At 47.5% G+C, this 27,295-nt stretch overlaps 1 protein-coding gene across 3 annotated transcripts in view; it reads left to right on the top strand.

The window, feature by feature from the left end:
* Window positions 1-27,295, top strand: part of PPP2R2B (protein phosphatase 2 regulatory subunit Bbeta) — a 306,610-nt gene that overhangs the window by 223,129 nt on the left and 56,186 nt on the right. For all 3 annotated transcript variants that reach the window (XM_006128562.5, XM_006128563.3, XM_075900292.2), the window contains exons 3-4: window positions 3,363-3,528; window positions 9,019-9,131. In XM_006128562.5, the coding sequence (XP_006128624.1) occupies window positions 3,363-3,528; window positions 9,019-9,131 (279 nt within the window). The remainder of the gene's footprint in view (window positions 1-3,362; window positions 3,529-9,018; window positions 9,132-27,295) is intronic.

Here is a 27,295-nt window from a genome sequence, read left to right as displayed (position 1 = left end):
TTTATTAAGAGCTTCCTGGTAGCTTTATATCATTTGCGATTCATTTCTATATGACCCACATTTCGGAAGGCATCGAGCACACAATTAAAGATCTCTGCATATGCGGTGGGTCCAAGAAACACAGAATGTGTTTGGCAAATGAAAACTGTCACAAGCTATTACAATCTGGAATATTTTTCCCTCCATTTCCAAAGCTGTCTGATGCTAATTGGTCTGGCACATCTTGTGCATAGTTCACAGTCTGATCTGGATGGTACCAAAGCACCCTTTTGTCAGTGAGTTTTGTCAAGGTGGAATGGGATCTCAGAAATCTGGCCATGATCAACTTTATAGTTCAAAGGCATTGTAAGCCTATTTTAAGGTTTTATTCTCAAAACTGTTTCTATATATACAGTATACACTGGGCAGGGAGGGGCTGTTTAGTTTAGATTGTAGAAACACATCATTGTCATTCCCAACAGTATTTTATTTCCCATTCCTTTTTATTATTCTTTTCATTTTTTCAGCTTTAAACTTCCTCATGTGCCGCAGGGTAAATTCCATTGAATTCCTACTTTACAAAGATACTCCATTGCTGAGGAGGAAGGGGGAGATATGTAGCCAGGCCCTTTAACATCATTTGAATACAGAAGGTCAATCCATACAATGAAGTGTGTTCATTTGCAGGGCTCGACAAATGCACTCGCTTGCTCGCCTGTGGCGAGTAGATTTTTCCAGCTGGCGAGTGCAGGGGCGGACTGGCCCGGTGGGCCATTGTGATGGCTGGCCGAAGCCTGCACTACGGGCGGCGCGGCCCCATCCAATCCGCCGGCTGGCGGAGCAGCACAGCGCCGCTGGGAAGGAGGAAGTGTGTGATTCTTCCCACCGGGCTGCCTGCGTGCAGCACTGGTGTGAGGAGGCTGGGCGAGATGCCAGGACGCTAGTGAGACCTGGCCCCGCTGATTTTTAAGGGCCGCGGCAGCTCAGCTCTGGCCGCGTGTCCCTGGGAGCTGGCTGTGGCGCGCAGCGCAGCCAGGGCCCGCCCCGCCGGCTCCAGTCCTGCCACGGCCCCAGCTCCCCTTTGTCTCCACACCATCCGTTCCCCATGCCTCCTCTGCACCCCAGACCCCCTGCTCTCCCTCTTCCCTGCGACCCTTTGGCTCTGCGCTGCCCTTACACCCCGCACCCTACTCCCCCCGATCCCTGCCCCCCCAGCTCTGTGCTGCCCGTTCCCTGCACTGCCCCTAGACCCCGATCCCTCTGCCCCTCCCGTTCCCAGCGTCCCATTCCCCATGCCTCCACCACACCCTGCTACTCCCGATCCCTGCATCCCTGTGGCTCTGTGCCTCCCGTTCCCCGTGCCACCCCCGTACTCACCCACTGTTCCCTGCACCCCTCTGGCTCTGTGCTGTCCCTGTACCCTGCTCCTCCTGTGGGTAGGGAGTGAAGAGTGCTTGACCATAGGGAGGGGATGGACAGGGCAGGGAAAAGGCTGCTGTGACCCAGAAGCCAGTGAAAGGGGGAGTTCACTTGAAGCACCTTTGCCTTTATGGAAAAAAACGAATGAAAATGCTGTTTGTTATTTATTGGGCTAAAATGCCGGGACAAAAAAGAAAACCAAAAAAATACCCATTGCAAAATGCAAACGTGTAAAAGACAACACCAAAGGGGGTGGGGGGCAAAAATGTTTTGCTTGGGGCAGCAAAAAACCTAGAGCTGGCCCCTGGGGAGGGGAAGGGGCTGGGCTGGGCTGGGCTGTGGGGAATGGAGGGGGAAAATATGGGGAAGGGGTTTGTGCTGAGGGGAGGAGATCAGGAGAAGAATAAGAAGAAAGGGGAAGACACCAAGAGACAGGGTGCAGGAGAGACAAATGCCAGGGGGCCAAGTGCAGACAATGAGGAAAAGGGCAGGAGGGGGAGGTGTCAGTGGGAGGGGAACAGGGTGATGCTGGGAGAGGAGAGGGTAAGGGCACTGGAGATTAGAGGGAGAGGGGGAGGTGCTGGGAGAAGGCTTGAAAGAAGGGGTGGGCATGAGGAAGGTGGGGATGGAGCAAGGCATCTGTGAGGGCACAGGGGCATGAGGGGAATGGCGGCAGAGGGTGGTGAGGGAGTGGATATCAGGGAAAAAGAGAGCAAAGGGGGCAGGGGCAATGAGGGAAGGGGGAGACACCAGGAGGGTGCAGGTGCCAAGCGATTCGGGAGGTAGAAGAGCAGACACCTGCAGGGGAGGGACCAGCACCAGAGGAGAGAGGCAGGGCAGGTGTGTAGAGGGAGGTTTTAGGAGAGGGGATGAGGAGGGGCAGCTCACATGATCAGAGTGGGGCTACTGGAGGAGTGGGCACAGGGTAGAGAGAAGGGCTGGTGGAGGCGGACAGGTCTCAGGAAGGCTGAGGGCAGTGAGAAGGGAAGGGTGAGGGGTTGGGGGGCAGCAGGCACCAGGGGAGATGATGGAGCAAGGGGAGGAGACATGGCAGCAGAGAGAAAAGGTAGAGGTTTATAAGATATTTATTAATAACTTGGGTGATATTTATTAATAACTTATTAGTAATTACAGTTCTTATGCTTATTAGGAATTTATGCCATTAAAAAACACTTTTTGTGGGGGAGGGTGGCGAGTCCCTTTTTTGTCTGGCGAGTAGAGTTTTCCATAATTTGTCGACCCCTGTTCATTTCTGTTCTGTTCTATTCTATTCAGGTTCTTACATAGTGCTCGTCTTGGGAGTGTCTGGGATCATTAACTACCTTGGCCAAAGTCAAGGCTCTAAGGTGCTGAGTACTCCAGCATCTCACTGATGTCCACGGGAATTGAGGGTGCACAGCACGTGCCATGCATGCCCAGCATCTTGCAAGACTGAGCCCTTTACCATTTTGTACACCATTCATTCTTGCACAGATTGTTTCCTTTCCTTAGTTATTTTGTTTCTGCTGGATATTTATAGATCTGTAGGGCCAAATACTGTTCACTGTGTGCCAGTGTAAAGCACAACTGGCTTCTGTGGGGTTGCTTGTGTGAGTGAGTCAAACAGGACTTGGCCCTGTATCTGTGCCATTCTCTCTTCTCACCAATTTGCCTTGGAGAGAAATGATAGGGAGGATTTCATTCATTCTAGAAACAAAGCAAAACAAAGGCATCATTTCCTGCTCGTATCATCAGCATGCAGAGAAACTGACACAAGAGAAGAATACATTGTGCCGGAAAGATCTCTGTGTCGGCTTTGATATCTAAACTGTAATGTGTCACAGTAATCAGACATTCCCCATCTCTTAACAATCCTCAGAGAACAAAAGAATCAATAGAAAATTTGCGCGCTCTCGCTCTCACGCTCTCTGTCTCTCCCCTGCTCCTCTCAAAATTCCTTTTACCATTTTTTCTCTTTCCTGCAGAGTAAAAATCAGCCCCATCGTAGGGGAGAATACAATGTTTACAGCACGTTCCAGAGTCATGAACCCGAGTTCGATTACCTGAAGAGTTTGGAAATTGAGGAGAAGATCAATAAAATACGATGGCTCCCACAGCAAAATGCAGCCTACTTCCTTCTTTCCACCAATGGTATGTGGCAATACATGATGCTTTATCTTTCATATGTGGATTCCATGGTGCTTTCTAGCTTAAAGAAAATCACAATTCCCCTGCAGGGCAGGTAAATATTTTTCCCATTTTAGAGTAGGGAAAACCGGCATGGAGAGTTTGTCTCACCTGACATCATGCAGTGAATCCATGACAGAGATGGAAATAGAACCCAGGTTTCCTGGCTTCCAGTCCTTTTTTTAATTATTTTTTTTAAATCAATAAGCCAGTAAGGTCTTATATGCAAATATGGTCCAATATGCAAATACAAAGTTCGTAGATGGGTTTGCCAGTCCACGGTATAAAAAGCTCCGATCTCCAGAGCTCCCTAGGGTTGCCTACTCTTCCACTACTCTCCAGTGCCAGCCACTGATCACAGAGCCCCCTGCACCTAACCCCCCTCCCCCAGTGCCAGCCTCCCACCCTCAGTGCCCCCAGTGACAGCCCCCAATCCCAAATGCCTCAGTGCCAGCCCCTACTCCCTAAAGCCCCCCCACACCACACCCCCTAGTGCCAGCCTCCTGTTTCCAGAGCCCCACTGCACCCAAGCCCCCCAGAGCCCTGTCCAGTGCCAGACCCCAGTCCCCAATATTAGCCCCCCCAGTGCCTGCCTGTGTAGCCCCTCATTGTTAGCCCTACTCCCAGAACCCACCAGTGCAAGCTCCTCATTTTGAACACCTCACCCATTGTCAGCCCCCCCACCCGTTAGAGCTCCCCAGTACTAGCCCTGCCCCCAGTGTCCCCCAGTGCCAGCCCCCTGCCTCTTAGAGCTCCTCACCCTTAGTACTAGCTCCACCCCCGGAATCCTCAGTGCCTGCCCTGCCCCCCTCACCTAGCCCTGCACTGCCTCCCAATCACCGGCTGAGCACTGCTGCCTAGGTCTTGACTGCTCTAAGGCTGCCGTGCTAGGCTCTGGGATCTGCTCGTTGTGAACTGCGCTTCTGCAGCTGGGAGGACACACTGCCCCTGCGGCACTGGTTGGCTGAGAGGTGGGACAGGAGCAGCAGGAGGAGATGCTCTACATGGTGTATTCTAGCTTTGGCTCCCAGAGCCAACATGACCCGGTAGCCAGCGGTTTGCAAACCAGCGGCTGGGAACCACTGGCCTAAAAGGCAGAATATCTAAAAAGCCTTAAAGTCATTTTTCTGCCTCTGCTCCCTTGTCTCTTGGTTTGTTTGGGAGTTTGATAGAGAGGTTAGCAAGGATAAGCACAGGGAAGTGATGTCTCTGACTTGTGGCAATACAGACAATGTCATCTTTGCTTTTATTTCTATTTAAGAAAATCAAGAATCACTCTATTATAAAACATCAGTTTAAATAGGAATAACAGGACCCAACTAGAATGTGCTGCTGATGCATGTTTCATGTATATTTCCAATACACCGGGTTCTGCAGTCAGTTCACACTTGTTCTTTTGTACTAAACAAGGAATTTTTCTTCCTTCTATGTATTGCGCTGATTGTGGTTTTGGATCCTGGATTTTTTTTTAAAAGAAAAACTATAGCTGATTTGTTTCAATTTGCAGCTGGGTTCAGCTGAACAGCTTCCTGTTACGTTGAGATAAATATCAGGAGAATCCAGTGATATTACTTGGGATGAATGGGACTTTAAGATGGATGTGACTTAATTAATTCAGGGGAAAAGGAGGTGTCTAATTATCTCCCATAGCCAACTTACTTTATATTATGGAATTTACTCTATTGATCATTGTAATAAAATTCAAAGACTTATTAAACTCATGTGGGGGGGTGGGATTATTATACCACAATGAAGATTAATTACAGAGCATAATGTTCTGTTAATTGAGTTTTTAAATAGTTTTTTTATTAGCAGGGATATTATCTTTCCATTTGGGGTGGTGTTTCACAGGCTTGCATGATAGCAAAATGATTCTTTAAAAATATTCCCATGTTATTCTGTATCCTTTTCTTGTTGTTGTTTAACCTCTTAGAAGGGAAAGACCCTGAAGTTAAATGGGTTAATAAAAACAAAATTAATGGCAGTCTAATGGAATTGCTGTGTAAAGGAGAAAATTAAGATGAACGGTAAGATTGAGCATTAAAGCTGGTGGAAGCAATGATAAAATATCTGCCAGGCAGGAGAAAAGAAAACCCCATTATTCAGAATAAAGATCACAGGATCCTCGGGTTCTTTTGCCTAAAAGCCTTCGTGGCACAAGATAAAGAGGATGTCAAAGTACAGGCTGTCCCCGGGTTACGTACAAGATAGGGACTATAGGTTTGTTCTTAAGTTGAATTTGTATGTAAGTTAGAACTGGCTCCAGATTCAGCTGCTGCCACTGAAACTGACCAGGGGCTGACGACAGGAAGCCGGAGGCAGAGTTGCTCTGCCCCCAGCTTCCTGGAATCAGCCTGATCAGTTTCAACAGCTCCTGAATCTGGAGCCTGGGACAGAACAGCTGGGGCGCTGCCCGGTAGGTTCCCACAGGACCAACCCAGCAGCACCCCAGCTGCTCTACCCGAGGCGTCCCGCAACAAAAGCCTGGTCTGCTGGGGGGGGGGGCGCGCACTAGCTGCGCCCCCTCCCCCCCCAGCACACCAGGGAGACCCGAGCAAAGCCGCACAGGCGGAGGAACCCCGCTGCCCGTGCGGCTTTGCTCCTGTCTCCCTGCGGTGCTGGGGGGGTCCAGCAAAGCCGCTGGACCCCCCCCCCCCCAGCAGACCAGGGACACCCGAGCAAAGCCGCCTGGGCGGCTTTGCTCCCGGGCAAACGAGCAAAGCCGCCCAGGCGGCGGCTTTGCTCGGGTGTGCCTGGTCTGCTGGGGGGATTCAGCGGCTTTGCTGGACCTCCCCAGCAGACCAGGGAGACCGGGAGAAGCTTTTCTCGCCCCGGAGGACACGGGTGGTGACCCGCCACCCATGAGCTCCGGGGCAAGAAAAACCCCGTTCGTAAGTGCGGATCCGACATAAGTCGGATCCGCATAAGTCGGGGACTGCCTGTACTTAAAAATGCCAAAGAAAGATGGAAGTATGAGAATTCAGGTTGGATGTGCAGTCAATAAAATTACAGTTTCTATTCAAGGTAGTGGAAGGGGGAGTTGAAACTGACTTCTGAGTAAATTACAGACATGATTCAAGTATCTAAAAGGGAGGAGGGAGGAAAAAATAGTTCTCCTTGGCCTCTGAGGATAAGATAAGAAGCAATGGGCTTAAACTGCAGCAAGAGAGGTTTAGGTTGAACATTAGGAAAAACTTCCTAACTGCCAGGGTGGTGAAACACGGGAATAAATCCCTCAGGGAGGTTGTGGAATCTCCATCTTTGGAGATATTTAAGAGCAGGTTTCGATAGACATCTATCAGGGATGATCTAGACCAGTGGTCCCCAGTACGGTGCCTGCGGGTGCCATGGCGCTCACGGGGGCATTTTGTGTGCGCCTGCCAAGTGCTCGGGGCTGGCCTGGCCCCGGGCACTTGGCGCATGCATGGAGCCGGCCCCGGGCACATGGCGCACGGTGAGTGCCGGCCGTGGGAGCGCCGCGAATTGGCTGCCCGCGCTCTGGGCGCGCGGCGCATGGGGGGAGCTCCGGCCCCGGGCGTGCGGCACTTGGAAGGGGTGCTGGCCCCGGGCGCGTGATACTAGGGGGCGGGCGCCGGCCCTAGGTGCGTGGTTCTTGGGGGGGGGGGAGGACGGCGCCGGCCCTGGGCACGCGGCAAATTAGCCGCCCGCGCTCTGGGTGTGCAGCGCTTGGGGAAGGGGGGGCACCGGTCCCGGGCATGCAGCGCATGGGGGGGAGGTGCTGGCCCCGGGTGTGCAGCCCTTGGAGGGGGCACCGTGCGTGTGGCGCATTGGGGGGGGGCTCGCTCCCCGCCCCACCCGTGGGCGCGCATGTGTCCCTGCCCTCTGGCGCCCGGCAGGCGAAAGGCCACGCCCCCTGGCGCCTGGCAGCCTCAAATGGTTGGGGACCACTGATCTAGACGGTGCTTAGTATTCTGTGATTCTAAGATTTTACTTTGTTCTCTTCACTGTGTTCAGTGTGAACTTTTAATCACTTATTACTGTATATTTTACTGAATTACATTCTAGGTTACTTTGCCAGAACTAGTTTCCACCCATAGACTAAAACAAAGCTCGTGGAATTTGACATTCATTGTGTGCAATGTATTTTTAAAGTTCATGCACAAATGACCACTGTTCTCTAAACACTGGTATATTAGCTGCACAAGCACTACCTATGGTTAATGATTTCACCGATTACTGAAAATATTCAAAAACATGATGGATAGAGTACTCATAAATATTAGTCTCTCTATTTTTAAGAATACAGTTGGGCTTGATGCAGGAATTGAGTGAAATGTTGTGCAAGAGGTCAGAGTAGATGATCATAATGGTCCCTTCTGACCTTAAAATCTGTGAATTGCCATGTATCATGTCAGTTTGTAGTAATAAGATTGAATAAAAGGAGTAATAAAATAGGCAATAGGGCAGAATGTGGAGATGTGGTATATCGTTGGCATTTAACATGTTTTCAATGATTTATTTGGGCTAAGTTCATTTGGAAATCTTACTTGAAAGTAGTCAGTTTTCTCTGGATAATTGCCATTCAACCTGACAACTTGTGAGAGGAAAAAGTAGGGGGTTATCTTTGGTGGCAGGTGTATAGATATGCAGCAGTGGGAGAAGGACTCTATGGATTTGATCTGTAAGTGAGGAGTTATAAATGAAGTTTCTCAGCAGAATTCTGCCTTCTCAGAACAATGTAAAAAGCTCTTCTCTTGTAGCCAATGCCCATGTTAGAGTTTCTACTGACACGCTGTGGCGTATACTAGATAAATCGTAGACTCTTTATCCAGAATCATGCGACCTATGGTCATAATCTCTGCAGCTGATCCCTGGAAAATCACTTCTCAAATAATTTGTCCACTAATATGTTTGTTTTAGTCTAACAGTCTTCTTAAGTTTGTAATAAATATGTCAGTAGCTGCCTTGCAGCAATAGGAAGGCCAAATATCCCTGGAAAAAAGTGCTAATGGTAAACCATGTTTCTTTCTTTAGAGCTAATTCATTCCATGTCCTTAGAGCTCATTCAGATAAGGAAAAGGGAACAGGAACCTTTTTTTATAGTTTCAGACCTGTATTGGGGGGGTGTGAAGGGTGCAAAAGCACCCCCCTCCCACGGTTCCCCAAGGAAGCATGCTCTGGCCAGCCAGGGGAAGGCAGGAGTGAGTGGTGCACTGCTCAAGCCTCCATCCCCCATGGTCGGGCTGGCCAGGGGAAGGCTGGAGCTGATTTCCTCACTTACTTGGGGTACAGTGGGGAGTGCATTCACACCCTTGCAGTCCACATGTACCAAAAACCACCACCATCCCCAGAAATTTCTGCGTACAGGCCTGAGTTTAACCAATTTTTGTGACATTAGTATTTTGTGACATTAGTATTTCCATCAAGCATTCCCTTTAGGATGCCTGTCCAGTCAGGCATAACCACATCTTCTTCGTTCTTTTGTTCTTCCAGATAAAACTGTGAAGCTATGGAAAGTTAGTGAACGAGATAAAAGACCTGAGGGCTATAATCTTAAGGATGAAGATGGCCGCCTCCGAGACCCCTCCATGATTACAATGCTACGGGTGAGTTAATTGAGATGCCTAAGGGTCACGGAATCTTTCTGTGTGTGAACTTGGGCAGAAAATTGTCACTGTGGTTTATTTATGGTGGCACACATAATGCTGTCATGTCTTCAGAGGGGTCCTTGCCTCCAGGAGTGTATGGTTTAAAGACAAGACAGAGGGTGGAAGGGAGGGAAAAGTACAACATGATCAGGAAAGTAGCTATGGTGGTGATGAGCCATATCTTGATAAATGAATGTTGTTACAATAACAATGATGGTCCTTTTGTTGATACTTGAGCCAGGAATGGTAGCAGCGCTGAGTTGGCTGATTTTGCATGTGTGACAAGGAGGGCCAATACAGCGCTGGGATTGCAAGGTGGAGTAAGGGCTGTGGAGCTGTAGCAGCCTGTAGAACTTTGACCAGTCCTCTGGCAGTGGTTTCAGGGTGAAATGCAGAATGCAGGCTCCCTTCCCTTCTGGGAGGGGAGGGGGTGTTCCTGGAATTAGAGCAGCTGTGTGAGCCCTCTCATTGCAGAGTTTCTCTAAGAGTCTGCTACAGTAATGAGCTGAATAGGGCGAAGCCCACCAGCCCAGAATACAGCCCCACTCTTGCCGTGACACCTCACAGAAATCTTTGGCACCGTCTGGTATTCATGGTGGCTGAAGATACTCATGAGAGTTATTCATTTTGAGTGAATAAATGAAGATAAATAGGAATGCTGCTGTTTCCTTTAAATATGAATGTGAACATAGACTCACCTTCAATGAATTCAACTAAGAGTCAGATGATAGGTCATGGTGTCACCTGGATCATTAATGGGTAAATCCTGCAGCTTAATGTACAGGCTGTATAGGGAGGAGCTGTAGGTCTGAGATGGAAAGAATCCTCCCCAGTCATGTGGGAGTAGCACACTTTTGCATCACTTGTGTTGAACAGATCTGTCACATCCTTGCATTCCTGCCTGGTGATGAAGGAGTTAAAGCATTTTTTTCCCTTTGTGTTTGACTTGGATTGTTGGATTGTAAGTACATTCTATAATTGAGTTTTCCCTCCCAAAGTAAGAAGATTAAAACTGGCCTCCCAAATCAAATGTAAACACCTAAGGCTACATTTTCCATTTACTACAAGGGAGATGCACATACAAAATCCATTAAACTAGTTTTCTTCACAGTCACTGGAACAGTACTTGCCTTTCTCAGTGCTGTACCAAGCTACTATCTTATGTGGCTTTCTGCAGCTGACACCTAAAGTCCAGGAGCCATGCATTAGAGGGTGCTATGGGGGAGCCCCCTATAAGACAGGTGGGAGTGATGGTGCAAAACTGTAACGCTGACTAGTGTTTGAAAGCTGTAGCCTTTGATAAGATTTAATTTGGTCCGTCTTTGTGCTAGTAAATTTGGCCTTCCTAATGGGGGAGGCCATACTGTCAGGGTATATCAGTTAGGGATGTAAGCAACTAGTTGAGTAGCTGACTACACGATAAGCCTATTACTACTTGCTTACCTCTTCCCCCCTCCCAGCCCCCTCCCCCGCTGCCTCTGTATCAGAGACAGCAAGGGGTGGGAAGCAAGGGTTGGTGCTGTGGGGAGCCTGCTTAGAAGCCGGTCTCCCCCTGGTGCAGTGGGGTTGGAGCAGAGGAGGCAGAGATGCAGTAGTCTGGGACCCGGCACAAGCCAGGACTGAGCAGCCCCAGCTCACACCGGGTCCTGGACTGCTGCACCTCCGCCTCTTAAATGTAGCAAGAGCTGCCTGGACCTACTCCTGCTGCAGCTCTGCCTTTTAAACGTACTAAGACTACATTTACTACATTTAAAAGGCAGAGGCTCAGCAGTCTGGGACTTGGCATGAGCTGGGACTGCTCACTCCTGGCTCGCGCCAGGTCTGAGACCTCCCCTCACTGTGGCTCTGCAGTTTAAATGTAGTAGAAGCTAGGCTTACCTATCTCATAGAGGCAACAAAGGGAGGGAAATCAATTAGTTGACTAGTTCTTAACATCTTTAGTGCCTGGCCATGTCTCCTGATTGATTCAGTGGGGGGTAGAAGGCCAGGGGCCCCATCCTTATTCCAGCCTGTGTAGTCATTTCTGTGGAGGCTAGCACTGCAGGTAGCATAAGCGCAGAGCAGTGGTTCTGCATCCTCACCACACTGTGATTGGTTCCTGACCTGGGTGTGAGAAGAGGAAGAGCTTCTTGTATCCTCTCTGCTGTCCATAGGGCCAGTTACCATTTAGGCTGTTTGGTTTGGGAAGGTTTGGTGACAAAGTGCTGTTGATGTGCAAAAGTTGTCAAAAGTGAAAACCTGTCAAACCAGTTTCTCTGACTCCCACTGTTGACATTTCATGGCCACATTGCTTGCACCCTGTTGACTGACAGCAAAGCAACGTGGGTGAGCATCCCGCAGTGCAGTGCTGTGGGAAGGTAGAGCTGCTCTGTGAGCTCTCCGTGCTGAGGAATGTCAAAGCAGCACAGCAGTCTCTCCAGCGCTCACCCTGCAGCAGCAGTCTGCCTGCCACTGTGCTCCTCGTAGGGATGTTACAGTGTAAATACTTAAACAGTTGCCAGATGAGCCTGGGCTCATTGGTTAATCTTCATGGTTACACACAAGAGGCCCTTCCCCCGCTGCCTCTTTATCAGAGGCAGCGGGGTGGAGCAGGCAGGAGCTGATGCTCATGGGGAGCTAGCTTTTAAGTAGGCTCCCTGCAAGCACTGGCTCCTGGGGAGCTACCTGCCCCCCCACCCTCAACTTCACTCCTCTGCCTCTGATATAGAGGCAGCAGCTTATGGGGGGACAAGCGGTATCCCGTATGTGCAGGAAGCTGGCTTTTAAGCTGCTTCGAGGCTGAACCCTGCAGAGCCAGCTCCCCTTTTGCCCCATATGTAAAGTGTAACTGCTACAAATTTCAGCAGTTACACATTTACAAGGGAAAGCACATTTTAACAGCAGGTAAGAATAGGAAGGAACATTCCAATGACTTGCTCTTTGTTTTTTCCCCAGACAGAGCAGCTCACTAGTATGTCAGATACTTCCTGGAGCTTTGAAAGGTGAGGGGTGCATGCCTATAGGGCACCAGAGATCACAAAACACTGAGCACAAACATCAGGACAGTCATGCTGGGTTACTCTCAGCATAACGAACCGCAGAGTCCACACTGGCTTTTTGTGGACAATAAAGGGAGGGAAAAAGACAAAGTCTCTCGCAGGGGTGGGAGATTTTTGGAAAAACACCAAACAAAATTCACATTGCAGAGTAAACGCTCTCTTTGTTTTATCTCCAAAAGACAGGTTTTGGCAACTAAACATGCCAGTGAAGGCAAGGTCTTAGACTGAAGCAGGCTTTCTGTTTAAACATGGAGTGAGATCACATTTGCTTCAGCTTATTATTGAAGGTTTAAAAGAAAAACACCTGATCTAACCTGTAGATCTAAAAACTCCAACTGAACAGTCCATCTGATGTGCTGTTAATCAAATGAGACCAGACTGTAATTTATTCACGCTGTCAGAATTTGTATTGCAAGAAGTTGTTTTTGTTTTTTAAATTATGTGTTGTTGTGATTACCTCTGGCTCATTTTTATAGCTCCTGATTTCATCAGAGATCAGGTCAATGAAATATGTAGTAACTTCAGACTGCTAATTAATCCTTGCTGAGAAATGAATGTTTTCAGTTGCTCCTATTTGCTGGCAGCCATGTTTTGGTTATTTTGGGTTTTTTTCCCCAGAACAAGAAAACATTTTTATTTCCTGTATGTATGTATTGTGTGTAAGGTAGCATTTTCAACCTGATACACTAATACTTAGAAAACTCATTAGAATAATCTTGAACTGGAGTACCACTAAGCCCCCTGGCTCAGCAGCCTGGTTTCTCTTTCAAGCTGCAAAATCCTTCAGTAACATTTGCATAGGCAGGGACATGCCCAGCTGTAGTTAGTGCAGTCTCTTAGCCTAGGACCCCAGAGCAGTACCATCCTGTCCTAGTCAAATCTAGTCAGTGTACGGGTTTAATAGCTCGTCCATTTCTCTATCAGTATGAAGTGAACAGTGCACACTTGTGAGTAACTAAGCAGAGATTTTTGCCAAGCACTCCAGTAAAGCTCACTGCTATAGATTAAGACAAAAGTTAATTATCTACAAAAGCTAGATTTTAAGTGATTTATAAGATACTTGAAGAGTTACCTGGCATTGCCGGAGTCCTTCAGGGCATGGGACTGGCAGTGGGGGGGGTGCAGGAGTCAGGACAGGGCCTTGGGGATGGGGGTGGAAGGACAGGAGGCTGAGAGTGTGAGGGGGTGTGAGAGCGAAGGTTGTGAGGTGAAGAGAGAGGGTCCCATCAGGTGGGGCTTTTTCTCTCTCTCTACCCAGCCACTGGCTTGTCTCATTTTCTTGGCACAGTCAAACCCTGGCTTTGCTTTAAGTTAGGATAAAAGGAAGCTGCATACCAAATTTAGTGATCCTAGCTCTTACCATTTAGGAGGAGTTCTTGAACAAACTCACTCACCAACGGACAGATGCACATTTCTAAAATACATAGATAGATAGCAAACAGATCTAAGCAGATTACCTAGCAAATAAACAAAAATGCAAATTCATCTTAATATGCTAGATAGATTGGACCTGGACTACCAGATTCTCACCCTAATTAATAGTGCAAGCATGCTGCAGATTCTTAAGGTGCAAGATGCATTAGCTTTACAGCATGGGTTTCTTTTGTCTTCATTCACAGGCTAGAAATCCCTTTAGCCTGGGTTCAGCACTTCCCGTTTGCTCTTTGTTCTTCAGGTGTTTCCAGGAGTCTTCTTGGGTGGGGAGTGAAGAACCTCAAATAGTGTCATTCCAAGCTTTTGCATATGGCAGAAACCTTTTGTTTAAAAGTCTGGTTCCTAGACCAGTTTGTGGAAAAATACTGGCATCGCAAGATGGAGTCCTGCATCATGTGGCCTGCTTACATGTCCTTGTAGAGTCATAGCAACCAGTACCTACCCAGAGCCTGTCTGTATCGTTCTGAGTGTCGTTTAGGTCAGGGATAAGCTTCTCCCAAGTCCTATTTTTTTTTCGAGTGGCTTATTATGAATAGGTCTTACCCCACACACAGTCTAGATTGAAATCATCTTGTCTGAGTGTTACCCATGTACAACTATGAAGGACAGATATATTGTCAATATTCATAATTTCAGATAAAAAATGATATATGCATGCAATAGGATAATCATAGTCAACAAATCATAACTTTTCCAGTAACACTTCACATGACTTATCCTGAATAAAATACAACATATCCTAAAAAATCACTGTGCAGAAGATGGGGAGCACCATCACCAAGTCTAGTTATTGCTTTCTTCTGTGTCTTAATGCCTCAGAAAAGCCGTGTACTTCATGTGGGAAAACAGAATCACAGCACAAAGACATGGAGCTAGTGTCATTATTGCATCTAGATTTGCAAAAGAGAGAGATCAGTGTGGAGCTTTTCCATATGGCAGATTTAGCTGCTTGCACCTGAGCTGCACTCATTCAGCTCCTCTTCTCCAACCTCTCCATGCCCAGAGGTGACAGTCCACCCTGAGTGATCTCTAAGCAACTGCAGCTAAGCCTAATAAGCTGTGAGGAGAGCAAACACATACTGTAGTTTTCTGCAACAGACTGTTTGTTCACTACATTCCATTTGCCTGCAATTTGTATTTTACTGCAACTGGGATTATTATTATTTAGAAATAGGTTAACTAATTTTGCCTAAAGTATCACATCACCTCTGAAAGCTGGACTCATACCTTATTGACTTTCCATTTTGAGAGAGGCTGTGAAAAGAGCAGAGAGAAAAATCCAATGGGGGAAATGGAGTAGAGCAGAGAGAGAGAGTGATAACAGAAGGAAGAACAGAGGAATTCTACTAGCACAAAGCACCCACTTACGCCAGTTTAGCTTTTTTGGAGGTACATAGCCCCATTTGCTGATTGCTAGAAAAAAACATTTGCTTTTTAAAATAACACAACTGAGATTTAGTTTACAGAGGCAAAGAAAGTTTTGTGAATTTATTTGAGCTGGTTTTGCAAACCAGAAATACTTTGAGATTCCCGTTCTCATGAGCTCCACATACATTGATGTATATTCACATAGGAACCCAGTACCAGTAAGTGGCCCAGAAGTATTTAAATCTTAAATCCAGTAGGCCAGCAAGATGGGAGTCCCATTGTATCTTTGTACAGTTCCTACTGTTCTTGACTGAAGCTTGCTTCTTAGAAACATCAATATAAAGTTTGTGAAATGGCTGTTGAGTTACATTTGACTCAGAGGTGAATTTATCTGAAGGCGTAGCACCTTTTTTCTGTTACAGGGGAAGCAGAAACCTACATGTCTCTATTCTGATGCCAGATTCATAGAGACAAAATTATAAGGACTCTTCCAGGACAGTGAAATCTCACTGCCTGCTGCTTTCAGATCGGTTCTCACATCCATGAAACAGTACAATGTCCTTGTGGTGAGTCGCCATCAGCCACGGTGCTATGTTTTTCAGGATTGCTGATCTTTCCTAGGCTTTGTCTACACTGGCAATTGAGCAACAACACTTTTGTCATCCTCAGGGGCTTAACCTCTCACCCCTGTCCCCTGGCAGGTACTAGTGTAAACACGAAACTAGTATGAATGGCATGCTGCTGGGAGGAAGTGCAAGTTTTTTGTCTGCATAAGTGTCAACAAACAATGTTTACGCTGCTTGGCTTTTAGCGACATGGCTGTGTTGACACAGCCGTGTTGCTAAAAACTGTGTAGTGTAGTTGTATCCCAAGGAGGAACAAACACCCATTGTTCCCTTAGCCAACTCATAGTCCTATTTCCAATTTGTTAATGCTGCTGATTATAAGCAATTATTTTATCCATCCCATGCTCCTGGGATTCTCATCAGTGATCACATGGCTTTGAGTAGCTCCAAAGATCAACTTAAACTCTGTTTTTAAAAGCATTTCATCTTTTATAATGTCTGCCTGTCTGCCTCAACCTTAGCCTCTGGCTTCAGTGGGAACTGATACCACGTTACATAGACTCTCATTGACATCAATGGGCTTTGGGTAAGGCCTGATGGTGGCACACTACATGGGATTTAGCCATGAGACTTGTATTAATGTGTCACATTAAAATGTATTTCACCCTTAGAATGAACTAAATCACATCTTATTTTGTGCAGAACAGACAAGCCAGTCTGTTCCCAGCCTTTCAGAGGGTGCTAGTTATAGACTTCATCAGCATTAGAATTGCTCAGGAAAACATGTTTTGAAATGATCAGTGTCTTACCTTTCCCAGTGAATAGGAAATCTTGGAAACACAGCAGCAGGTGCTGGAGTTATGGGTGTTCCCCAGATACTGTGGCAAGCCCCAGGTTCCTCTGTTATGACCTTTCTTTCTTCGTAACCTTCCTTTAACTGCCAGTAAATTATCTGGAGGTTTGAGATCTGTAAAGGTCAGAAACTGGAGGGAGAAAGGGAGGAATACAGTGCTGGGATTTTTCTTGGTTTTGAAGTCAGTATTTTATCACTGTCAAAAATGAAACCCTCCCTGACCCAAGTGAATTACTCTGGATAGTAAATTTTATGTCAGATGGTTTAATTTAAGTTATTGTGAACTGTTTATACTACATGTCAGACAGAGGAAAGCAGAGGCAATCAATGATTTCTCTTAATGCTCTCTGATGGTCCTCCTAGAGCACTTGGAATTTCATCTGGCATATGCTAAGGCTGTGTCTACACTGGCATGATCTTGCGTCAAAGCGGCCGTTCTTGTGCAAAAATTTGCTGCCTGTCTACACTGGGCGTGTGTTCTTGCGCAAGTAAACTGACATTCTACTGTATAAAATCAGGGCTTCTTGCGCAAGAACTATGATGCTCCCGCTCAGGAATAAGCCCTCTTGTGCAACTATTCTTGTGCAAGAGGCCAGTAAAGGTAGGCAACATAAATTTCTTGCGCAAGAAAGCCCTATGGTTAAAATGACCATCAGAGCTTTCTTGCGCAAGAGATCGTCTACACTGGCATGGATACTCTTGCGCAAAAGCACATCTCTTGTGCAAAAGCACATGTCAGTGTAGATGCTCTCTTCTGGAAGAGTTTTTGCACAAGAACTCTTCTGCAAAAGAGTTCTTGCGCAAGAAGCTGCCAGTGTAGACGTAGCCTAAGTTGTAGCATGCAAAGTTTCCTCGTGTATCCATTTCCTAGTATGTACCACATTTGTGTGTATGTAGACACAGACCAGCTACCATAGAATCTAATAACATCCTCTCTCTAACCATGAAATCCAGTTCTTAGGAATGGAAATGGAGTCACATGTGAGGAGGCCAACAGTCCATTCACTCTCACAATTTCCTTCTAAGAAAGTTAAAACCCAAACCACTAATGCATCTGGCCAAGAATTATACAACTGGGAGAATACTACATCTGTCCCCAGGTGATGACCATCACATAGATTTATTGATAATCCTTCTCATTTTGACACTGATTTGCGGATATGAATAGGTAACCGGTTAACCACTTACCCGGTTAGCTTACCAGGTAACGGTTAACCAGTGCCCAGGAGCAGCCCCCCCTCCCCTCCCACCCATGGCATGCCTCAGGCGAAGGACTGCCCGAGTGTTAGGGATAGCAGCTGGCAGCAGCCCAAACCCCACTGTTGGCGCTGGGAATCCAGTGGTCTGGTGGCTGCTTCAACCTGGCTGGAGAGGTCCCCAGCCCAGGAACCCACTTAGTTGGTTAACTGGTTTAAGGTTAGGTTTAATCAGATTAACTGACTAATTGGGATTTTATATCCCTTGTGCTAGTCTTTATATATAATTGACCCAAATAGCTTAGCAGGATTCAGGAAATGGATTAGGTCAGTATATATAGTCTTCATTTTTATATATAATATATATGCCTAATCCATTTTCTGAGTCCTGCTAAGCTATTTGAGTGAGAGAAATTCCTGTATCACTGAGTTTCATAAGTTACTTCTAGGATTTCTAAAGTCATATTTCAGCTTTTTGACTTGTATTGCTTTTTAGCTCCATTGACTCATCCAGCACTGCCTTCCATCACACATGGCTATCCTTGGAGCAGAGTATGTACAAAAATACTATCTTGCAGTGCTGATTTCTGAGACTTGCTGTTGAAAATAAACACCCCTACATGAGCACGCACTCACCGTTTTCAGGTGACCTCTGTGTGCCTAGAATTCCACTGGCCTATTTATGCCGTGACACACTGAGGAGTGGAGATGGACCAAGAGTGACTGAATGGTGCCAGGGCAAAAGGAAATTGTATTGTTTTTCCTGTAGTAAGTCATGTTTGAGATTCATTTTACTTTGTCTTGGCCCTGACCTCTCTCACCTCGGTCTTTATTTGATGGTTTTTTTCCCATGAGTTTTCTACTTGGTACCTTTTTTTCCTGATGCAAGCTGGAGGTTCTGGCTTCTTTAGAAGCAGGTTTTTTATAGTAAGTTGCTATGGTTTCCTGATCACTGTAGCAGGAAATCCCATGGGAACATATAGTTACTACTTTACAGCACTTTGAGGAAGTAAAGGAAAATTTAAGTGCTAAGTATTATGATTATTATAATGTCATCATTCCCTAAGGGAAGAAGACTGGGGAGTCATCAACCAAACTCCATTTTGCTATTTTGATGATTATACAGACAGATATTTACACTGATTTAACTGCTTCATTGCTGTCTAATAATGTCTTGCCCATTTCTCCTAAAGATTTCAGTTTATCTGGGGGCATTGTTCTCTGAGGAATTATTTGTTATTTATATGGGCTTTCCAAACAGAAACAATGATACTGCGCTCAAACAGCTCAGCTTCTTTGTTTTCATAGGGAGCTCTGCTGATTTAGCAATCCCCTGGTTTGCCACTGAGTTATATGGGGATCTAATTTAGCGTCATCAAAGAACTCTCCAAAGTGACCCTATATACACATTTGTACCTATGCTATGGGATGTTTGCAAGAAATAATTAACACAAATAATATTCAGGGCTTAAATCTCTGTAAATTGGGAATGTGTGCGCTTTGATCTTCTCTCACTGCAAATCAAGCTTCAGTATCAGCATAAGAATTTTCCCACTTTTAACTATCCTTCTTGCTAGAAAGGAGAAGGTTGCAAATATCCCCCTGAGGTGCTTTGCTCAGTTAGACACTTTCTTTTTCCTTTGATGAACAAAACTGGGGGGAAAATTATCTGGGGCAAAAACAGCTTCTAGGCCTTGTTTTGCAGCACACACTATCTGATCTTGGGGGGGGGGGGAATAAAAAGGCAGCAGGCTATGTCTTATGCTGCCTTAATATTTCATTTTTTGGTTTAAAATCCTGCAGCTGGTGTCTTGTTAATTAACCCTTAGACAGCTGACAGTTTCCAGAGTGCCAGTCAGACAGCTGGTTAGGAGGATTGTGTGTTTATATATGAAATATGTGTGCATTCCACAAAAAGGGTACCGTATATTCCGGCATACAAGACGACCTCTGAAGTTAAAAAACATCCCCCAAAAATCGGGGGTCGTCTTGTACGCCGGATGCCCCGCCGCCGGAGCCCCTCCGCGGCTTTGAAAGCCTCGGGGGAAGCCGGCGGCGGGGCATCCCAGGCGCGCATGGGCTGCCCGCCCGCCGGAGCCCCTCCGCGGCTTTGAAAGCCTCGGGGGAAGCCGGCGGGGGGGCATCCCAGGCGCGCATGGGCTGCCCGCCCGCCGGAGCCCCTCCGCGGCTTTGAAAGCCTCGGGGGAAGCCGGCGGCGGGGCATCCCAGGCGCGCATGGGCTGCCCGCCCGCCGGAGCCCCTCCGCGGCTTTGAAAGCCTCGGGGGAAGCCGGCGGCGGGGCATCCCATGCGCGCCTGGGATGCCCCCCCGCCGGCTTCCCCCGAGGCTTTCAAAGCCGCGGAGGGGCTCCGGCGGGGGGGAGCCCAGGCGCTCCTGGCGGCTTTGCTCCCGGTGCCTCTGGTCTGCTGGGGACCATCTCCAGCAGACCAGGGACACCGGGAGCAAAGGAGGCGGAAGGGCGCTGGGGTATAAGATGAAACCCTATCTTTTAATTAAAAAGATAGGGGGTCGTCTTATACGCCCAGTCGCCCTATACGCCGGAAAATACGGTAGTTAATTGTTTTGAATCTGACCAAGGTCCTGAACCTGAACCTCTAGCTGCGCAGGTAGACCCCCTTCATCCATACATAGCGCTAGGATTTCATTCAGGCTCAGGGCTGAGGGGTTGATTCTACCCACATGGATGGAGTTGTGGAATTGGGGCCTAAGAGTGGAAATGTGAGGATCATTGAACAGTGTAATTATGACCAGCCAGTTACTATTCAGCAAATACCAGGTCTCTTATCAACTTATAAAAAGTTTTGGAGGTTTTGCTTTGATTTTTCATGTTTATTACAGTTCCTTCAACAGCACCAATACTCACCTCCCATCTAGGGAGAAAGAGTTCTGATGGTTTGCAATGGGATTGACATTCAAACATGGAAAATTGAAGGAGAATACTTCAAAGAGTTTTCTAAATGCAAGGTGTATTAAGGTGTGGAATAGCCTCTCAATAGATTTAGTCACTGCAGAAATGTAAACCATGTCTGTTCAAAGCATTTAAGAGTGTGCTGTAGGGTTGTGGTCCTGAATTATCCACAGGGAATGGTGAAAGTGAAACCTAAAACCTCTTTTTAGCTTAATTTTTTTTTATCTTTTCTGATAATGAGGCTAGTAACCAAGTGTCAATCTCAAGGGGTCTAGTGAAATAGTGGCTTTCTTGCGGGGAGGGATGCAAGGAGAGGATAATTTGCCCAAATGTGTATGTTAAGATTAGAGTTAGAATTCAACCAGCAGCAGATTGCTCTCATTATTATTATTACCGTTATCATTAATTTATAGTGCGCTAACCTGTCAGCCTATATACTGCTATGCAAGCAAAAAATTAGATAAGGTTCAGGCCTCAAGGAACTTCTGTTCTAATTTGTGCTGACACAGTACTCGATTGAGAATTAGAAGTGCGGGTGGGAAGAGAGAGTCAGATGAGATGAGATGAGAGGAGAGAGTAAGCCTACGACATGAGAAATCTGAAGGCAAGAGATCACTTGGCTAAGCATGTAAAATGTTAACTGCTAAGGGTGAGGCTTATTGGTTCCAATTAATTGGTAGCTTCAACTGCTCTGGGCAAGGGGCTTCTCCAGCCACATGAGGCCTGTCTGTGACAGCACTGACTGCTCCCCTCGCTGCTGCAGGTAACATGCTGGCTCCCAGGGGATGCCAGCCCCACTCCTGAGGAGCCGGCTGCAGAGCTCACAGCAAAGCCTCCCCAGGGTCAAGTTTGGTACTGCCGCAGCAAAGCCTCCTCCCTAGGAGTGGGGCCAGAGCTGCCGTTGGCCCCGCTCCCAGGGAGATGGCTTTGCTGCTGTCGTGGAGCCTTCTCCCTGGGAGTAGGGCCGGCAGGAGCTTTTAGCCCTGCTCCCAGGGAGGCTTCACTGATGGCTCTCCAGTGTAAATCTTTGCACTGCAGAGCCCATAGCACAGGTAACCACTATGATTTTTAGCAGTTGCACGTTTTTTTTAACCACGTTTTTACATCCCTACTTGGTACACAAAAAGAGGGAGGCTGGTTTACGCATACTGAGCAGAGCAAAAAGGGGCATACATCTGTGAATGGGAGAGGTAGACACAAAGAGCATTGGAAGAGCGTATTGAGCCAGGTGTGTCAAGCCTCCCCACTGGCACTTCAAATGCAAAAGGTGCTGGCCTGCAAGAGACTTTAAATTCTTTAATGGCTTCTGTTTAAAACTCCCCAAGGTCACAGATTCCCTGACCGTGGGTGGTATCACTGGCTACCACCCAAATGCAAAAACCCCTTTGAGCACCCAGGAAAGTGCACTTGGGGAATTCCTTCTTGTGGGGTTACCCCCAAGCTCTCTAGCCCTCCCTCAGGAGAGAGCTTGAAAACAAAGTACATTTCCTTAATAGCTGACCTTCAGTCTCAGGCATGTGCACAGAGAGCCTCCTGCGTTCTAGGACACAGAAATCAGGTCATATCCTTAAAAAGCTGATTTTTATTAACAAAACAAAGAAGATGTATTTGGTAAAGTATAATTGTTTTCTAGGTGTTACAGAGCAACTAAAACAAAGCAGATTAAAAGCACAGAGAATTGCTTCCCTGGGATTCATCTTAAAAGTTGCAGTGTACAGGGGTCGGGGGTGGGGGCTGTTACATAAATCAGCATAGAAGAGTCCCACAAACCAAAAAAATAAGAAAATAACCTGATCGCATCTAACTAAACATTTCCTGCTCACTTACATATCTGTTGTTCCAAGGTTCAGTCCTTTCTAGGCCTGGATATTGCTGGAAATTCCATGTCTAGTTTCTGGTTTAATCCATCTCTGTCTTTCCTCTGGCCACACAAAGACTGAAGCAGGAAGATCACTGCTTTTCCATTCAGATCTCACACACTCTTCCCATTAGTTCTCCTGGCTCATTGCCAACACTTCCTGGAGACCCACTTTCTCTGGGCTTCCCCTTTACAAACAATTTAATTCACTGAATGTCTGGGATATCTAGAAAAGAGTACCGGTAGTATCTCTCCCATTCATCACAGGGTGCATGACCCATGAGGTAGTATATGGCATATAAGGAAATGAAATGTAATGAAACTGGACTACATCAACAGGAAAGAGATGCCTTTTAGTTTGTACCAGCAGGGTCTACATGGGGCAGTTTGAGCACTACGTATTAGAGTGATTTGCATTTCACACTGCATAGATTGGTCTACAGCAGGGGTCTCAAACTTAATTTACTTTAGGGCCAGAGCCAGTCTTCAAATCCTCCTAGTGGGCCAGCAGGCACACCCTTCTGGAATGCAGGGGGTGGGCATCTCCTGCCTCTCTCCCCTCCTGAATTTCTCCTGGCACCACCTGTAACCCCTTCAGAGATTTAAAGCCCTCCCCCACCAGAAACCCCTGCCACTGGAGTGCAGTAGATCTAGAGCAGTTTCCAGCTGCTAGCTCCATCACTGTCAACATGTCCCTGTGGCTCAGGGGAGGTGTGTGCAGAGCTGTCCCATCCATAGGACATAGCTCCGGACCCCATGCTTCTGAAAGCTCTGTGGCAGCTGCTCCAAACATCCTATGCATGGGATTATCCCCCATACTCAGTTTAACCCACAGGCCCTGGGCAGGCTGGGGCCAGAAGCAGGGGTCAGAGCCCCCTGCACTCACCATGATGGCGGGAGCCACAGGGAGGTGGAACAATGCAGCAGCCTTACTCTTCTGACGAGTGCCAGGAAGGGGCTGACCCCTGCTGGTGCACTATGCCAGGCCCTCTGGTAATCCCCAAGGTTGCATCCTTCCGAGTAGGGGAAGGTGTGCAATGTGGAAGAATGGGCAGAGCATGGGCAGGAAGAGTTGGGGCAGAAGTAGAGAGGTGGGTGAGTTTGGGGGAAGGGTACAGACACACCCCCTGGGCCACAGGGACTTCCATGACAGCAGCTGAGCATGGGTGGGACTGTGGAACTGCTCAGGCTGTAGATGGTCTGTGCGCCATGAGTTTGAGACCCTTGGTCTACTGCTTTGTGTAGACAGACCTGAAGGCTAACATAGAGGCTCTGGTCTCATCCTCTTTAGCCAGCTCCAAGCAAGAGAGTTTGTAATGGAAATATTTGAGACATTTCATGCTGATAGTCTCCTACTTGTGTTTGAGTCTGGCCCTCAATGTCCAAAAAACAGAGACCCTAATTCTTTTTGCTCAGGAATTTTTATCCCCCCTCCTTCGAGTCCAAGCTAATAGGATGAGTGCTGTCACACCTAACTTCTTCATGGGTCAACAGTGGGGAAAGCAATCAGTGATGTGTTTGTTTCACAATGGCCATTTGGACTCAGTAGTTCATCCTGATGGGAAGGAGATAGCATCTTCTGCAGGAATCCAGCATTTTGCAGCATCTTCTGCAGGAATCCAGCATTTTGCAGCAGGTGAAGTTTTTTTCCTGCTTGGTGAGTTACGGAGCTTCAGAAACAAACAGTTTACAGTTACAGAGCCAGTTTGTATGATGTTGCAGCATGGAGCACAAATATCACAAGTGAGATTAATACATGCAGCATCATAGATTCGTTACATACATCGTTCATAGTTTAAACACTAAACATATTCTTATAACACACATATGTTTTAACTATACTAACTCACAAACACAAAACATGCAGCTGTGTAAGGCACCACACTCGTGCCCCAAATTTAGTGGTACCCCATGCTGCCGCTGCCTATGAACAGGGTGTTAAGTAGATGGTAGCCCTACCCTCCAGCCACCCTCCCTGTGGACTTATCACCAGCAGCTTCCAGTCCTGGCTCCCTCCCCCTCCCCCACACACACACCCCCTTGCAGGCTGAGCTTAGCCCCTGCTCACCAGATTGTGGCAAGTGGTGCAAGCACAGGCCAGAGGACTCCAGAGGAGCAGGGGGTGGCTACACAGCTGGTTGTTAGAGAGAGGTGATGGTTTCCCCTTCAAAGCACTGCTTCTCTCCAGAGCTGCCTTCTGCTCCTCTGGCCCATGCTCTCACCACCTGTGCCTCCTCCCCGCCTTGCTCCAGAGTTGCCATACTGGATGCCATTGCAGCAAATGACATCTGGTCCAGGAGAGTTGGCAACCCTGACTCCTGCCCCCACCGCTTCTGCCTCCGCATTCCTCCCTGCAGAGTTGCTGCTCCCCCCAAGGGGTGGTGCTGGACAGTGCTGAAATTGGTAAGATGCCAGCACTGGTACAGACAGCCTTGCTCACAGCTAAGCCAGGCTGGTTTCCGGTAGGGATGTGAAAGTGTAACCATGTACTCAGTTAATCAGTGAGCCTGGCTCATTGGTTAGCTTTCACGGTTACATGCAGGTTCCCGGTACGCCTGGGGAGCCAGTTTAAAAGCTGGCTCTCTGCTTACACCGGCTCCCAGGGACCTGCCTGCTTCCCTGCACTACTGCCTCTGATACAGAGACAGCAGTGCAGAGGATGGGGGAGGGGAACAGGCAAGAGCCAGTGCACACAGGGAGCCAATTTAATGCCAGCTCCCCTCATGCACTGGCTCCAGGGAGCCACCTGCCCTTCGCATGTAACAGCTGAAATTGCCAGCAGTTCCCCAATTACTTAATGAAATGCATTTTAACATCCCTGGTTTTTAGCTGTACATTTTTCAGTATTCATTGAGGCCTGGGGCCTTGGCATGAGCTAAGTGAGTCTGCTGGCTCACTATTGCCTATCTGAAACTTAGAGGTAGAACGGAGCCTGGTAAAGAGGTGAGAAGATGGGCTGAGACCTTCTTTGTAATTCATTCAGCATTCACTAGCTAGAAGGAACCTCTCCCCTGCCACAGTGGTGCTGTGTGGAAATAAGGGGCAATCCTGATGCATACTGAGCATTCTTAATGTAATGAAATAAATGGATCCCTATCAACTCAGCAAGTGTAGCCATCGGTCTCATGTCAGCGTTTGCTGCTTGTATGGGCTGGCCTCTACTGAACACCCAGAATATCAAGACATTCTGTCTCTGACCTAAAACCTTAATGTCATCTATTAAATTGTTTGGAGAGTCATGGAAGCTGACAGCTTACCATTACACAAAGGGAAAGATAAGCTTCCGATTAGTTTTTGAGCCTTGAAGAAACCCAAGATGCAGCGCATGTCAAAAAGGCTTGCCACAGATAAATCACTACCTCAATTTTCTGTATACCTTCCTCCCCTCCCCCCCCCCCCAGAAAAATACATTTCTGAGGTTGGCTAGCAGTGTGGAACCTTATTAAAAAGTCTCTCATTCCCCCCGTAGACAAGATTTTGTCCAGCAGAGAGGACTAGTGCCTACCATCCTGAGGGAAGACGGAGATTAATGTCCATTGGAACAATTTCTGGGTCATTTGTTTCCCTACCATTTACTAACTGCCCAAATTGCATGTGACTGTCTAATCTAAGAACAGTAACAGTAAAGGCATCATTGCATCAAACAAAAGGACTTGCTGGTTGGAGGATTACTTCTCAGGGGGTATTTTATTACATCTGTTAAGTGTTGTTATGAATTATGGGCCATGATTGGTGTGTCGGCTCCGGGGAGCCACCTGCTTGTCACATGTAATAGCTGAAATTTTCAGTGGTTGCATGATTACTTAATTACATGCATTTTAACATCCCTAGTTTTCAGCTGTACATTTTTCAGTATTGACTGAGGCCTGGGACCTTGGCATGAGCTGGTACCTGGCATTACAGAGGTCCCCTTGGGGTTGTCAACCGGAGTGCTGATCGTACCACTGAGACCACCTGTCTGCCCTCTCAGGCTTCCTGCCACCTTGTCCTTCTGGGCCAGAAGCTGTGGTCTCCCCCACAAAGGCACAGAGTTGAGGTAACAGATCCCTGGCTATGCAACACAGGTGCTGAACCAGCTCAGCTCTGGAACCTTGACAACATCCAGGAACACAACTCTCAAAAGGGACCAAACCCCTAATAAATCCATCTTACTCTGTAAATGTTTTACACAGAGAAAGCTCGTAAGCAGGGGCAGATGACCGTTTTGCGGGGCCCCGAGCAGCATAATTCCGCGGGGGCCCCCCCTTTGCCACGGCGCATGTGCAGTGACGCCATACGCATGCGCGGTGGCGTCGTGGGGCTTTTTGAAGCGCGGGGCCCGGGGCGGCTGCCCCGTTCGCCCTGACCTATATCCGCTCCTGCTCGTAAGTTTGCCTCCTTTATCAATGAAAGAGAGATGTGCACAGTGGTTGTCCCCTCCCCCAGGTAATAATTATTTATGCTTGGGCTTGATAATAAAAAGTGTTTTTATTAAGTATAAAAAGTAGTATTTAAGTGATTGCAAGTGAAAACAGACAGATCAAAGTAAGTTACTAAACCAAATTCAACCAAACACACCAATTAAGCCTAATACATTAAAAAACATGTGCCATGCAAATTCTTACCCTAAACCGGGGGTGGGGATCCTAACGCCTGAGGGCCAGATGCAGCCCCCTGGCTTGCCTGGATCCAGCCCCTGAGACTCTGGGCTCCCTCCCAGCACTGAGGAGCCTGCGCTGGCACTCCAGTCCCACTGCTGTCCCACCATGGGGCTGGAACACACCAAATCTTCTAGCCAGGACCCCCCCTAGGCTCTGGTGTGTGAAGGGAATGCAGGGAGTGCCTCACTGATGTGACCCCCAAATGTCACATGTCCTGGCAGGACCAACCACACAATCCAG

This window comes from Pelodiscus sinensis, chromosome 16 (assembly GCF_052426305.1).
Source record: "Pelodiscus sinensis isolate ZL-2025 chromosome 16, ASM5242630v1, whole genome shotgun sequence".
NCBI classification, from domain to species: Eukaryota; Metazoa; Chordata; order Testudines; family Trionychidae; genus Pelodiscus; species Pelodiscus sinensis.
This window is presented reverse-complemented; position numbering and strand designations above follow the sequence as displayed.